The sequence below is a fragment of the Epinephelus moara genome, chromosome 9 (genome assembly GCF_006386435.1).
Source record: "Epinephelus moara isolate mb chromosome 9, YSFRI_EMoa_1.0, whole genome shotgun sequence".
Classification (NCBI taxonomy): domain Eukaryota; kingdom Metazoa; phylum Chordata; class Actinopteri; order Perciformes; family Serranidae; genus Epinephelus; species Epinephelus moara.
The window spans coordinates 19,508,021-19,523,370 of record NC_065514.1 but is presented as its reverse complement, the minus strand read 5'-3'; the positions used below and the strand labels follow the sequence as shown (position 1 = coordinate 19,523,370).

General features: G+C 41.6%; 2 protein-coding genes across 4 annotated transcripts; both read left to right on the top strand.

The window, feature by feature from the left end:
- The first annotated feature begins 562 nt into the window (after window positions 1-562).
- slc35e4 (solute carrier family 35 member E4) lies at window positions 563-8,799 on the top strand. 2 transcript variants are annotated; one of them, XM_050052779.1, is made up of 3 exons: window positions 563-750; window positions 1,789-2,399; window positions 4,634-8,798. In XM_050052779.1, the coding sequence occupies exons 2-3, from the start codon at window positions 1,808-1,810 to the stop codon at window positions 5,164-5,166; spliced, it is 1,125 nt and encodes a 374-aa protein (XP_049908736.1). In that variant the 5' UTR covers window positions 563-750; window positions 1,789-1,807; the 3' UTR covers window positions 5,167-8,798. The 2 variants fall into 2 exon arrangements, with proteins under 2 accessions (XP_049908736.1, XP_049908734.1); XM_050052777.1 differs by lacking the exon at window positions 563-750 and having other exon boundaries at window positions 774-2,399; window positions 4,634-8,799.
- Window positions 8,800-9,557: 758 nt separating this feature from the next.
- smtna (smoothelin a) lies at window positions 9,558-13,329 on the top strand. Of its 2 annotated transcripts, none has more exons than XM_050052789.1 (8): window positions 9,558-9,736; window positions 10,304-10,405; window positions 11,101-11,176; window positions 11,293-11,421; window positions 11,507-11,540; window positions 12,383-12,497; window positions 12,624-12,775; window positions 12,935-13,329. In XM_050052789.1, the coding sequence occupies exons 2-8, from the start codon at window positions 10,319-10,321 to the stop codon at window positions 13,080-13,082; spliced, it is 741 nt and encodes a 246-aa protein (XP_049908746.1). In that variant the 5' UTR covers window positions 9,558-9,736; window positions 10,304-10,318; the 3' UTR covers window positions 13,083-13,329. The 2 variants fall into 2 exon arrangements, with proteins under 2 accessions (XP_049908746.1, XP_049908747.1); XM_050052790.1 differs by having other exon boundaries at window positions 10,301-10,405.
- Window positions 13,330-15,350: the final 2,021 nt, after the last annotated feature.

The following is a 15,350-nucleotide window of genomic DNA, read 5'->3' as shown; positions in this document are numbered from 1 at the left end:
TTAAAGTTGCACAAAGAATAGTGAGTCAAGACTATCGTTAACATAGTTAGCATGCTAATGCTTAGCTAATGTTAACAGCTAAGTAACTTTATCACAAACTTGTTTAACAAATAAAAACATGTTTGAAAAGTATCATGGTTTTTGTAAATAATATTATATTATTACTCTTGTCAAAGTGGCATTACATTTTTTGAAGTGCTTTATGACTGGTTTAGGACTCGAAACTCAAAATGTAGGACTTGGGACCTGTCAGTCTTGACTCTGGACTTGACCTGGGACTTGAATGCAAAGACTTGAGACTTACTTGTGACTTGTAAAGCAAAGACTTGGTCCCACCTCTGCCTTATTGTTATTACTTTAAGTCAAACAAAAAAACATATCCATCTTTTATTGGTACTTATTTGCATGGTGCACCCTGTGTCTGCGGTTTCCTAACTCATCCTGAACACTTCACATGATGACAGAAGCGCTACTCACCGTTGTCATTGGATGTCTCATGACCATGTGAGGCTCCAGGCTCCAACACCTCAGAACCTGCACAGCAGAGGTTACACTCAGCTTGCACCATGCCTTCACGGAGCGAGCTGCCCATAAATGAGTGGCATTGCCCTTTAAATAAACCATCCAATGACACTGAGGCGCGTCCGCCGCCTCGGCTTGCTGTGCTCTGCTCTGACAGCACGGTGACCGACTGACGGAGATTTAGGGATGCTGCCTGTGCTGTCAAGGTACTCGACGAAGAATAACAAGGTAAAAACGACGACGCTTGTTTTGTGAGAAAATGTCACTGATAGCAGTCGTGTTGAAGCTAACGGTTGTTTTACAAATGTAAGCTAACCGCGTCGTGTCGGGGGTTGTTGTTTGGTAGCGGACAACCTGACGTTAGCTAACCTCCTCACAGGGTGCTAGCTACCGTTAGCATGATAGACGTTGAGCTGCCTGGTGTAGAGTGACAACCGGCAGCGGAGGGCTGCTAACTTCACCCACCTGACCTTTTTATTACAGACAAAGACGGTGTTGTGCTGTTTTGTAAACGGGTATTAGTCCGCCCAGCTGTTTGACATAAGCTGCTGTTAATTAAAAACACCCCAACATCACGTATGTAACTGCAGCCGCTGTTTTAACAAGCTAACCGTTGTGCGGTGTAACGTTTGAGAACAACAGTGTCAGTTGTCAGGGTTTCCCTTAGCTCCAGTGCTCGGAAAGAGAATCACAAGATCCCCTCCGGCAGTGAAGTAAGCTGCTATTTAAAGCCAGCATGGAGAAAAAACATAACTCATGTGAGCTGCTGCTGCTGCGCTGCCTGGTATATATACGGTTTATTTACAGGCACGTCCAGCACCTGAGTTGCCCCTTATGTTTACTACAGTGCTGAGGTTTTTGGTGCATCACAGTGAAGTCATCGTCAGTCCATTGCTGCATGTCAGGACAGGAGAATAACCAATCCCGTCAGCCCCCGTCGTGGAGAAGGCGCGTACTGTTTCCCAGCCCGCCCTGAACACCTCTCCTCTTTCCTCCCCCTGTGTGCCTTCATGATCCAGCATGTCATTTTGCCTGCGCGGGGTAAGTTACACAACCAGCCCGTCATGCAAAATAGAAACACGTGTCTGTAGGCGGCGCTGGAAAACTGCAAGTCTACTAAACAACAAAGACCGGCTAACACCGCAGAGGAGAGAAACAGTGATGTCGCAGGGTGTTTTCACGATTTGTAGCTTCAGCTTTGCCGGTTTGATCATGCATTGCAGTTGGAGATGAGAGGCGCGGATTCAACATGTGTTTTCCTTTCAGAGAGGACAATGATACGAACATGATCAGCGCCGATGGCTTCTCAAAATGCGCGGCGACTCTGCAAGAGAGAGGCAGGAGGAGGCCACCCGCAGAGATGCTCCATCTGCTGTCAGCTGTCATTGTCTGGCTGGTGACGGGGACCACCATCTCCAGCCTCAACAAATGGATATTTGCCGTTTACAACTTCAGGTACCCTCTGCTGCTGTCTGCGCTGCACATGCTGACAGCCATAGTGGTGGACTATGGGCTGATCAAATTTCGGGTGATCCGCCACAGAGCGGACGGAGAGCAGGACCTGACCCCGAGCGCAAAATGTAAGGTGTTCCTGTTGAGCTTGACATTCTGTGCCAGTATTGCTTTTGGGAACATGGGTCTGAACTATGTCCAGCTGTCATTTGCACAAATGATCTATACCACCACCCCACTCTTTACTCTGGCCATATCAACGCTGATCCTGGGCAAACAACATCACATCCTCAAATACACAGCCATGATGCCCATCTGCCTGGGAGCCTCCTTCAGCATCATGGGAGAGGTCCAGTTCGACCAGACTGGCTGCTTCTTTGTGTTCGCAGCAACCATGTTGAGGGGTGTCAAGTCCATTCAGCAGAGTAAGTACCGCTTTTACTGTGTCACTCAAGTGTTTTCTGTCCTGCTTGCCACCTCAGACTGTTTTTGTTTTGTTGTCGCCATAGAAAGTAGCCATTTTACTCTTTAATACTGGAAAAAATGTCATCTCTTGCCACAGACATCAGAGGTTATTTGAGGGTTTCCCTCCAGACGCTGCAGCAGTCTGCGGTCCTGGAACTTTTTACTGATTCAGTGATTCACCCTTCAGTCCAGTAAAACACACCCACATATGAAGGTGGAAAGTCACAGTGGCATATTTTCTGGTTTCTTTGGAAACGTGATACAAACAACAACAGGGATCTAGAATGGGCAGGGTTTCTACACACCCTGGGCACATGCCGATCCTGTAATCTTTGTTTTTGAAAGAAAGGCAGAACCCTCTTTTACATTCATGAGTCATCATCTGGTCAGCTGATAGATTCAAGGAGGCTCTGAAAAGTTTCTCTTATTTGGCACTCATGTCTCTGTGTCTATTCATACAAACTGCATTCAAGAAAGAGAGGCCCAAAGCCACTGTTTAGTAACGGATAAGTTAGAGGTTGGTAATTTCTTCGACCATTTCTCTGAGTAAATAAATAATTGTTTGTGTGCTTTTTATTGAGTGTATTTTTTTTAACAAAGTAAACTTTCAGTGCAAAACAACCATTTTGAGATTTAATGTGTGGCTGTAGTTTAAGCAAACATATCCTGGGAATGAGGCAGATTCCTCTCTTGACGTGATGTCATACAGGCTGCCGTTACTACAATTATCCAATGTACTCACTTATCTAATGTTCTGAACTCCCAGGGAAGTTTTGGGAAAGGAATTCCTGTAAAGTTGGTTTCAGTGTGCAGGGGATTAGGTTCTCTAACGTCATTAGTCTCCACAACATTTGGATAGTTGAAATGAGTTTCTAAAAATAAACAGAGGAATATATAATTGTTACGTAACACGAAAGCAGATATTCAGCTTTGCTCAGACGATGGAATGTAAGATGAAAGTAATGCTACATACTTTGTACCTAGAGGAGCACGGGGGCACCTCATGGTTACGGGGGCAGGCTTGTGACTATAAGGTCATCAGTTCAAGTACTCCCCTATAGCCACTCAGTGTCGAACAATACAAGGTTGCATGTGTATTTAGAAAGTAGCCAGTTTTATTTCTTAAATAAGGGTAACATAAACAGAAAGGAAAGTCCTGCTTTTGCATTTGGAGCATAGCTGCTGCATATTACTTTTATTTTAAATCGTGACTACAAATTTGAGTCCATCCTGAGGTGCCAAACTAGCTAGACTATGTCGTTTCAAGTTTCAGCAAGCTATTTTCATCCTCCCTCACTAGTTGTTGTTGTAACAGTTTCCCTTAGAAGTTAACTTTTCTCCGACGCAGCGCACATGTTTTTGTTTAAAAGCTCAGACTCAAAGCATTTTCACAGGTTTGGCTCTATATGTCAGTAAACACTATCAAGTGTTTACAGTGAGGGAAGAGTGTTAAAGCCGCTTCAGCTCATACTAAAACATCAAGAGGTTTTATTGATGTGTTTTGCATCCTACATGTCCAGACACCAGGGCACATAACATGCAAGTTGCCAAACAGGTGCTTTGCATAATACCTTGCCATTTCCCCTGCTGTCAGACAGCTTCAGAGCTTGGTGTCAAATTTGAATAAGCTGAACAGTAAACAGAATACAGTCTGTTGTTGGTATTTAACTAGAAAAACACAGCAGCCCTCTGTCACCCAAACAGTCCACTAAAATACTGCATGTTTCTCTTAATATTTGAGGTGAGAAGCAGGCTTTGTAGTTGTAGAATCAGATATTTCTCCTAAGTAGAAAATGCAGTGGAAGAAAAATGGGTTTTGTTTTTGACATCTCTCGGGTCGTTTGCTTGTAGTCACATTTGTAATAATCTCTCAAGACAGATTCTGCAGTTTACATTGTAGAGGAAGAACAAAAAGTTTTTGTTTTGTTTTACCAATGGATTTCCAGATTGCATTTGTAACTGCTGCACACATTTCTCTTTACTCTGGCATTTCAGTTCAGGTAGGGAAAATCAAGTTTCAACAAGCTAGTTTCATCCTCTAACTTGTTTTTGGCACTTCTTGAACACAGTTTGTAGTGCATGTCTTTTTGTTTCAAGGTCTCCAGTCAAAGCGTTTGCTCCACACGATACTGTCAGTGTGAGTAAACATTATGTCATGTTCGTAACCACTGTGTACATGTCTCTATTTACTCAGGCATCTTGCTCCAGGAGGAGAAAATCAACTCTGTGTTCCTGCTCTACCTGATGTCCATTCCTAGCTTCTGCATCCTAGCCGTGGCAGCTCTGGCCTTAGAAAACTGGGCTCTGCTGGAGTCACCGCTGCATTACGACCGCCACCTGTGGGTGTTTATCTTGCTCAGCTGCCTCGGCTCGGTCATGTACAACCTGGCCAGCTGCTGCGTCATCACGCTCACCTCTGCCGTCACCCTGCATATCCTCGGCAACCTGAGTGTGGTGGGAAACCTGCTGTTGTCTCAGCTGCTCTTCGGCAGTGAGTTGTCCGCCCTGAGCTGCGCCGGCGCGGTGCTGACGTTGTCTGGCATGCTTATCTATCAGAACTCAGAGTTTATCGTCAGCTTTCTGGACGCACGCAGGGCCAAAGCTGAAAAGTCTGCACTAGTGGATTTTCACACGGCACGTGGAGAGGACTTTGACAAAGCTAATACATCTGAACCAACATATCATCAGCAGAGAACAGATGGGAAACAGGAAGACAAGATAGACTGAACTGAAAGGATGAAGGAGAGAATACAATGTTTGAAGGATAAAATAATGAAAACCCAGGCTGTAGTTTGCTATCCTTTTATGTCTGTAGGTGGTCAAGAGCAGCAGAGGGAGTGTGACCTTATAAGGCCATCATACTGAGATGATGTGACAGATCTTTTTATTATTATTTTATTTTTTTTACTTCCTCACTGTGCCAGTTTATTTCTCCTCTGGTCACACAGAAATCTGCAGAGGGAAAAAGGTTGCCTTGTGACGATGATGGTTAAATTCTCTCCTTCATCTGTAAATCACTCATACATAGCCTATAACGGTATATGCATGCATGAGCACACTAAACTGTTTGATACCTCATGAGGTATTCACACTGTCACTCATACTACTCCACTGTGAAAATGTTCTCATTGACAGAGGGCTGTAATATAAATTTTGGGTGGCTGGTGTGGATATTGCAGGCTACAGAAAGCCTCATGTGACACTGAGGCTCAGAGAGCACTCCGCCTCAAATCTGAACGGGCACAATTTGTATAAAAAAAATATATATTAATGGTACTGTTACCTGACATTCACCTGGCCCTGTCATGGTAAGGGACCGGGTTTTTGGCAGCTTTTTTTGTTGGTTTGTGAAGCAGAAAGCTCTTAAATGAGGAAGCTAAACTTTTATTTAGAGTCAGAAGTTACAGAGACGGACAAAGCCAACATTTTTAGTGCAATGAGACGCCTCCTTTCCTCTGCTGAAGCACATTTTTAACAAGAGGCCTGAGCTGTGTGTTTCGTCCTCCCCTATGAACCTCAGTGTGTCTTCCCACTTAAGGCCTAGATTTTGTTCCCAGGCGGTCTCTGTAGAATTAGTCCAATTATTTCCATCTTTTACAGCAGTTCGCTCGCTGCAGCTTTCCTTGATAATTAGGTTCACGAGTTCTCTAAGGAGTGTCACTCAACTTTAGCTGTCTTTTCCCCTGTGGAAGAGATGAGGAAGAAGAAGAAGATTAAGATGTCCTTTAAGGTTGCTTCTTAAATCCTAACCAATGTAATCTGTTAGGTTTAATTTTTCACTTTCTATAGGTGAGACTTTTAAAAAAGTTCACGTCTGGAAAAACTGACCTCTGCTGGACAGTGTTATGTTTTATCTCAGTATTTTATTTTGTTACAAAACATATTTTATTCCCCCCTTTTAATATTTATGTGGAAGAGAATATTTATTTTTGAATGGCCATAGCAACCACTGGCTCTGTAATGCTGTAAATTTTGGTCCTCAAGTGTCTTGCACATGCATACATGTAATATAACACTAGATGGCACTAGTCTCTCCTGTCCTGTCTCTCCAAGTCAGATACACGAGGCAGAAGACTGCATGCCGCTGCTCCTGAAAGCATCTTAAATGATCCAGGATGTCTGTTGCTGTGCACTCCCTCCTACATGTATGTACACTCCCTCCTACATGTATGCCAAATGTTTACTTTGAAAGCTTTTTTGTACACACTGTTTGGAAATACTGGTTATGTCAGTGACCAGATATGATCACTTCTCACGTACAGTTTGAGCTCTCACAAGACGACAACAAAGCCATGCGTCAAAGGTTTTTTTATGACACCCTGCTACATTTTCTGCATACTTTGCCATAAGAACAAACGCAGGCAGGACTGTATGTTGACAGATTTTACTTCATATATCACTGATTTAATATTTCAGGGGTGCCATTCCTAAAATGACATTGCCTAGGGCATCATATCAAGACACTAAGATGCATTTCAAAAATCCCTAGTTGATTAAAAATAGAGGGGAAAAAACTTTTGTTGTTTGATAAATAATTTTGTTAGATTATTATTTAAAAACTGTTGTCAGCAATTCCCAATTACAGGTTTAACGATTATGTACAGCGGCTCATTTCACTAGTTTTACATTATTGAATACCTCAGCTGTTAAATAGGACTTGTGTCCACCGATTATTAACTCCTGGACTGACATCAAGCAGCATTTCAACAACCACAATAAAACTGCAGCATGTGAATGAAGGATTTTACTGTGTTCAGTAGATGTCAACATGTTTTAAGACATACTCACGTTGTCCTATGATCAGAAATGCCTTGGCGGCCATTTTTTAGTTTTATAATCAGGATCATGGACTTTACAAAGTTTGGCAAATTTGGCTGCGTTCCCGTGGATATCATGACAAGTAGATGATGATGAGCGTGGGGCAAAGAAACTGTTGCACTGACGAGGCACGAAGACGCTGCCTTCAAAGCCTACGTTTCCTGTGTACATACTGGTTTTGATTGTTTGCAAAGCTAGTTTGGTGTAAATAGTTATTTTATGATAATAATGTATTTTATAGTCATATGTGACTGGTTTTAACTATACTGGTTTAAGAATGAAACGTTTGCCTCATGCCTTATTTGGACATACTGTTAGAGGAGAGAGGGGTGATTTGGTTTGTCATTCTGTCCATTTTTTTGATTCACACTTTGGATGCCAACAGCAGCTGCAGGTGCTTCTGTATAAGGACAAAGATATGGGCGATTCATATACACATGATCTGCAACTGCTTGAGTAATAATTCAATAAATGGACTGGTACAATAAACAAACCACCTCATTACTGAATCAGAGTTGTTGCCTTCATCAAATAACCCAATTTCATACCTTTTGCATATGTTAATTACCTGCAGGAGGTCTGTGTAAAACGAGCATGTTGTTTCCTGTGAATATTGCATCTGAGATGAGTTTTCTTGACATTCTTAGAAACTGTTTATTTGTATTTTCTTAACAATCATACATATTTAATAGACTTATTTTTTGACGGGCTGAGTGTTTTCTTGTCTCTGACCCTTAGCCATTGCTCTGTTAGCTGTTTGGTTGTTTTAACTGTGTACTTTTCTAATGCAGGATGAGGCTGTTAAGCAGAGAGTGAAGGCTCTGTGAATATAGCTTGTGTTCTTCACTGTGCCCTTATCCTGCATTTTTTAAGTTTCTTTAAAAAAAATAAGGTTTATATCTTGTATAATAATTTAAACCTTAAAAATAAATTTATTTTGTTATTTTCACAGAAATGAAGTAAATTCTGAGATATAGGCCCACTGCATGTGTATATAAAAACTTTTTCACACCCCCTCAAATCAAGAAGGCCTCCTGACTCCCCCTTATGGGGGACAGAATCCCCAGGGTGGTCACCAGTAAATAACAGCTCAAAATCACATCTATAAATAACTGTTTTACATCACCAACAACACAAACTAAAAAGAAATATTAAACCTGAACTTCTGTAATTCAGCAAAACATCAGCAGAGCTTCACACTTAAAAGCTGGACCCTATGACTTACACAAATAATTGATTTTTGAAACTGTTGCTGACTAATTTTTGTCAGTCATGCCTTTCCAGAAATGAGGATAAGTCTTATTTACAGACATTTGGTGGGTCGCAGTTCATTCTGAATGGGCCGCAAGTGACTCACAAATGTGTCAAGTTTATCAAAAACACACTTTATTTTGGGATACAACACAGAGCTTTTATTTTGAAGTGCTGTTTCCCACTGTAAAGTGAGTGAATAATAGACCGCTACTTAACAGAAACAGCAAACTACTTGATGATATGGCCAAAAGCAAGTGTGACGCTGAATATGAATATAACTGTGTGGACCTTGAACTAATGACTAAGGACAAATCTGGAGCCCATGGTTGGACCAGTTGGGAATCACTGTGTTAGAGTATTAAAAGCACAGATAATAATATGATAATAATAATAATAAAAATAATAATAATAAATTGAGTGGTGGCTGGATTCCATTTAGCTGCTAAAGTTTAAGAGTCCTGGTATTATGCATACTGTCTGTCTGTCACACAGTCTGTAGTGACAGGTATTGAATATGCTGCCATACATTGTGGAGTTATACTGAAGCAATTCTGAGTGTTCACCACTTGGTGGAGCAATTTGTCTGATTTATTACATAGCTCTCTATATCTGTCTTACATTTTTAACACTTAATAATCATTGGCGAAGTTGAAGTGTGTTTTGCTTATGGTGTTTTCCACCATGTGTGTGTGTGTTTGTATCTGTATGTGTGTCTGTGTGTGTGTGTGTGTGTTTGCGTTCTCGGTCCTCTTGTACAGATTCCTCTACCTCTGTAAACAGTGCTTTTTGCCTGAATAAGGCAGTGCTCCTCACTTTTTCCCCCCCTTGTTAACTCTTTGTTTCCCAGCCAATGGATTTCCCCGCAGCACCCTCCAAATGAAGCATAACCAAGTGAAAATTGTGAATTAAAAAAAAGTGTTTGGCCTTGTAAAGTTTCACATGACATCATCCGGGATGGCAAGAGGAGGTGAGATTCTGGTGAGGGTGACAGAGACTTCTCCCCTCCTCCTTTCCTCCCATCTTGGGTGGTTCATGTAAGCAACCTCCACTCGCTCTCCCAACATGCATCCTTATGAAGCGCTGCGGTGTTAGGTGTGATGTCAGGACTGAGCTATCACAGCTCTCCAGACAAGTCTGAAGGAGGATCGAGGAGAGGGGAGCGCTGAGGACTTCTAAGAAACCCAAAGACCTCTACTGGACACACAAGTTTGCATCCTGAAAACAGGTGAGTGACACTGCACCTCAACAGCCACCACTCACTGTTGTCATTTGTCCCCTCTTTATTACATAATTCTTCCCATCTTGTCTCATCCGGTGTTACTATGACTCCTTTTTTCCCTGTGTCTGAGCGCATACTTTGACGCTGTTATCAGATTCTTTTTGTAATGGTCCTGTTCCACTACATTACTATATTTGTACGTGTTTTTGCCCCTTCTGTGCTGCACTCAGCCAGTTGCTGCAATACACTGAGGGGTACTTCAGTAAGACAAACATTTCTTTCCATGGCTGTTCAGTTTGTTAAGACTTATAGTGAGTTACTGCAGTGTGATTTAAGCTCTGTTTGCACATTGTTTAGTGTAAATAACTGTATCTGGTCTGTGTAGATAATTCAAACATCTTCAAATCTATGTGTATGATGACAGTATGATCATTCAGGCCAAGTCGCTGCATTTCCATGTGAGAAAGGTGAAGTTCTTCTGCCGCTCTTTTAGTTCATGTCCTGTTCAAGACTCAAGAAGTGTATGTATCTTAAATATTTGTCACCAGCGTGTGTTTCTGCGCAATCCAGCAGATTTGCTCCTCAGACATGGAGTCAAAAACTGATGGTGGATCAGCCTCAGTGACCAGTGAAGAACTGGCTGCTATTGAGGATGAAGAGGTTCTCAACAAGATGGTGAGTCAATTATTTGTGACTTATATAAACTATATATGATATAGTTTATGCCTCCTACCACCGTGTAAATGTATCATGCAAACAGGGCTGTAAGAGCAGGGAGGGAGTTGCCTCTGGCTCTTTAATGACTGTTTAAAAATTGTGTTTAAATGCCTTTTGGTCTTTGTAATGTTTTATGTGAAGTATTTTGAATTATCCTATTGCTGAAATCTGCTATAGCTCTATACAAGGGTTTAGGTTTTGTTTCAGCATTGGGCAGGGGTGTGCACACATGAAACAATGGGTTCTGCTGTCCTCCAGAAAATTTTGAGCATCAAATACCTAATTTCCTGCATTCTGGTGAATTTATATGCACCAATATGTGCCTTTTTTACATCGATTTATGGTGTAAAAGACTTTTTATTTTCAAAATAAAAGTCCTCCTACTCCTTCTACTAGTTTTTATTTTTCTGAATACTGAGGGGAACATATCGCCTTCATCCACCCTGGAATCTACACCTATGGGTTTATACATAAACTTGCCTTGCCTTGTGCAAAAAGAAAACCAAAATCTCCTAAATGTCTCATTCAAAATCAGCCTTTTGTATTTGCAATTTTCCTAACTCTGATATTGAGACTTTTATCACCTCTTCTTTTCGAAAATTAGGTGATCCTTAAGTCAGTTATTAACTTTAACCTGTGCTTTCTCTTCTTAGCTGGACAATACAACAGATTTTGAGGAGAGAAGAATGCTCCGTGCTGCATTAAGGGACCTGCTCAAGAAGAAGAGAGGTAAAGGCTGACTTTTGCTTCCATGCGAGAATTAGCCCTAAGTTACCATTATAATATCTGCCATTATTCCTCTGCTTCTTTGCTTCCTCTCCAAATTCTCCACCATCTCTCATCAGATAAACGGGAGCAGGATCGAGGGTCGAGGCAGCAGGACCTGAGACAGCAGGGCCTGAGCAAAGGAGGGACAACAGGCGGGGCTGTTAGCATAGGCAGAGCGTCCATGAACCAGCAGCCACCAACAAACAGTGAGTTTATGAACACGCTTTTATGATATTTGTATGTTTTATTCAAATGATCTTGATGTTAATTTGATTCTCTGCATGTTGTTAGAGCCATCAGGCCAGCTCTCTCCATCAGCAGGCAGGTGAGTTGATTGTATGATTAGTTTTGCATATTTGGGTTTATTTACTTTACAAAGCAGGATTAAAAACAACCAAACAGGATGAGCATTCATTTAATCCCAGACACGCCCGTATAATGTGCTTCATTTAGCAAATGAATTACATTTTTATTAAAATTATGTTGGTCTTGCATGCAAAGCCATTTTTTGAAGCTTAAAGGAGCAGTGTGTAAGATTTAGGGGGATTTAGTGGCATTTAGCAGTGAGAATTGCCTCCACCTGAAACTTCTCCTGGTCAGAATTTCTTCACTGTTCATTGTTCAGGAGGTTTTTCCCATGAGCCGAATTATCTGCAGAAGTCTCTTCCTCTCCAAAACAAACGGACCTGGTGATTAAAACTGATAAAAAACATTTAATAAAGCACTTTCATGTTAAAAAGTCAGTTTCTCCTATGCTGTTTGGCATGTTGGAGATGATCTCCGCTGACAAGGGCCTGCTTCCTATGTAGATAAATGCCTCACTCTAAGGTAACAAACACACAATGATTCATATTTTCAGGTGATTATACACTAAAGACAACATACTTATTATATTATATTCCATTTCTGCCAATATAACCCCCTAAATCCTACACACTGGACCGCCAGATCTGCAAGATGTTACATAGTGCTACCTGTGAGGTAAAGTCCTAATGAGATATCTATTGAGGGTCTGATGGCTGCTAAGAAAAGTCCTCTTGTATGTTTAGAAATTCACCCAAAAAGGGAAAAAAATACTTTTGTCAGGCAAAACATTTGCACAGTTGAAACATGAGGTAAACTACTTTTTGTTCATGCAGTGTAAATCTCCTTGTTTCCTCTCCTCAGCAAGGCCAGTCCTGCTGTGGCCTCAGCCCAGAAATGTCCTGGTGCAGCACCCAATGTTAAAAATGTCAAACAGATGCTTCTGGACTGGTGCAGGGCCAAAACAGAGCCATATGAGGTAAACATGCCCTGACTCTCTTTGTCTGTGAATTATTGCCCAGTGGAGCTATACATAGCTCTGCCCCTTGTGTCTCGATCTCTGCCACCATTTCTTCTAAACTGACTCCCCTCTGGTGCAAAACAGGGGGTGGACATCCAGAACTTCTCCTCAAGTTGGAGGGATGGCATAGCCTTCTGTGCCTTGGTGCATCGCTTCTTCCCCGATGCGTTCGAGTACTCCATCCTCAACCCCAACAAGCCTAGAGACAACTTCCAGCTGGCTTTCAGCACTGCAGAGTGAGCTGTCACTCCTTATATGAAGAAGCAGATGCATCTTGTCTGGAACAAACTCCAGCAGTGCATTGCAGATAAAACAAAGTCACTTTATAGTTCTCTGTCATAGTTTGTCTCAAGTCGTTTGTCAGTGGCGCCCTCTCTCTCTCTCTGTATCTGCAGGAGGCTGGCAGGCTGCCCCCCTCTGCTGGACGCCGATGACTTAGTCCGGATGAAAGAGCCCGACTGGAAGTGTGTTTACACGTACATCCAGGAGTTCTACCGCTGCCTGGTGGAGAAAGGCCTGGTCAAAACCAAGAAGCGAGTGTAGAGTCTGACAGCTTTCAAGATTGGCTGTGATTTTAAAATTTTATAATTAATACACATACGTGTGAGCTGAGGTCAAAAAGATAATATTAAGCACCATTTTCAACTGAATACTTACATTTTGAGTTGATTTTAAAGGGACTGTTCACCCCCAAATGAAAAACACATATTTTTCCTTTTACCTATAGTGCTGTTATCAGTCTAAATTGTTTGGGTGAGTTGCTGAGTGTTGGAGATATCGGCTATAGAGATGTCTGCCTTCTCTTGAATATAATGGAACTAGATGGCACTCAGCTTGTGGTGCTCAAAGCGCCCAAAAAATGAATTTGAAAAACTCAACAGCAATGTCTCTTTCCAGAAATCATGACCAACTCAACAGCAATGTCTCTTTCCAGAAATCATGACCCAGTTACTCAAGATAATCTACAGACCTTTTGTAAGCAGTTTCATGCAGGAACTATTTTCTCTCTACTGAACTACATCCACCAACAGTATCTTTGTGCAGAAGGGAGCGTGCATCTACTGCTAGCTCACCTGGCACCACTGAGCTAGCTAACATCAGAGCTCAGCTGAGGAGGGCCGAATGCATTTTTTGCGACCCCAAATTAATTGTTTTCAATGAAGACGCGTGGCCAGAGCGCTCTGAGATAAACCAAGTTCAACTTTTAGAGTGCAGCAGCACACACTGCACGTCATGTGACGAGGAACAGTCCGACCGATATCTTTTCCTTCTTCTGTAAATATTCAGTCTGTGATATATATAGAAAAGTTGATCATTTTGGTACAGGCCTGCCAGAGCTTAACATCTGTCCCACGGACAATAGGCCTACACAGTTATAAACAGTGCCTGGAAGAAGATCAGCTCAGCACTCAGGATTTCAGGCAAACAGACTATGATACATGTTTGTTAAGGTTACTTATTAACCTCAGACACAAGCTGTCGCTGCGCTCTTGAGAGTTGGCACAAAAGTAGCACCCAGTGCCCGACCTCACGTTTCCCAGGCTGTTAAAGACGTGGCATGTGTACGGCCCCTATGAATGTTTACATCTCGAGCTGTCATGAGCTTGAGCCTCTCGTCCACGAGTAGATGGGTCCTTCTGCACGGTGATATGTTTGGCAAGTGCATTTCAATAGAAGGAAAATAGTTCCTGCATGAAACTGCTCACAACAAGGTCTGTGGATTATCTTGAGGAACCAGGTCATAATTTCTGCAAAGAGACATTGCTGTTGAGTTTTTCAAATGTAGTTTTTTGGCACTTTGAGCACCACAAGCTGAGTGCCATCTAGTTCTGTTATACTGGAGAGAAGGCAGACATCTCTGTGGTCGATTTCTTCATCACCACACCAAAACTCACACCAAAACAGTCTAGACTAATAAATAGCACTACAGGTAAGAGGAGGATTATGTGTTGTTGGGTTGTTGTTGTTTTTTTTAAATGTTTGGGTGAACTGTCCCTTTAAGCATTTAATCATCATGTGAATGTAAATGCACAGTGGCTGCTGTCTAGTATCTGTACTGGTTTGTGTGTTAGCAGGGCCTGACGGGTGTCTATGTGTTCTCAGTGGACAGCTGGGGCTTAGGATCAGTGCATTCCACTGAGATTACACATCTGCATTAATCCCAGTCAGAGCCACAGAGAATCTGGGAACAAATTTTTATCATGATGCTGTTGAGGGCCTGAGGTTATGAGTACTAAAGACACATTTAATAAACATCCATTCCATTATACATACTGTTGTCCTCTAACTGTAACTGACGGTGGAACTAAATGGTGATGTTGTCAAGTATAATATTCAGCAACTCCTCATGTTTTATTTAATACTTTTCAGCGAGGACTTTGGTATAAATGGTTTTCATTTGTGCATTTATAAATCTGTTTTACAAACTTGGGGCTGTGACAGAGCATGATGACCTATGCACAGTTTATCTGCTGAATAATTTAGATACTCTATAGGCACTGCTAGAAGTAAAGTTACAATTAATAATAATCAGCAGCAGCAGCTGAGATTATCTTTTTTTAATATGAAAAATGAGGACAATATAAGCAAAATCTCAACTTAATAATGACGTTATAGAATCAACATACTTTTGGGGTTTTGACAGCATTTTGACACTGCACAGTTCATATGCTGAATTATTTATATACTTATGCTCTAGCAGAACTAAGACTACTATTAATAACAATAATCAACAGCAGCTGAGATTATCTTTTTAGAATATACAAAATGAGGAAAATATTAGCAAAATCTCAATTTAATAATGAAATTACA

Excerpts from the sequence above, each read along its gene's own strand:
- slc35e4 (XM_050052777.1), top strand. The coding sequence starts at position 1,772 with ATGTGTTTTCCTTTCAGAGAGGACAATGATACGAACATGATCAGCGCC. Across the intron at positions 2,400-4,633 it reads TGTCAAGTCCATTCAGCAGA|GCATCTTGCTCCAGGAGGAG; the intron begins GTAAGTACCGCT and ends CTATTTACTCAG.
- smtna (XM_050052789.1), top strand. The coding sequence starts at position 10,319 with ATGGAGTCAAAAACTGATGGTGGATCAGCCTCAGTGACCAGTGAAGAA. Across the intron at positions 10,406-11,100 it reads AAGAGGTTCTCAACAAGATG|CTGGACAATACAACAGATTT; the intron begins GTGAGTCAATTA and ends TTCTCTTCTTAG. Across the intron at positions 11,177-11,292 it reads CCTGCTCAAGAAGAAGAGAG|ATAAACGGGAGCAGGATCGA; the intron begins GTAAAGGCTGAC and ends ATCTCTCATCAG.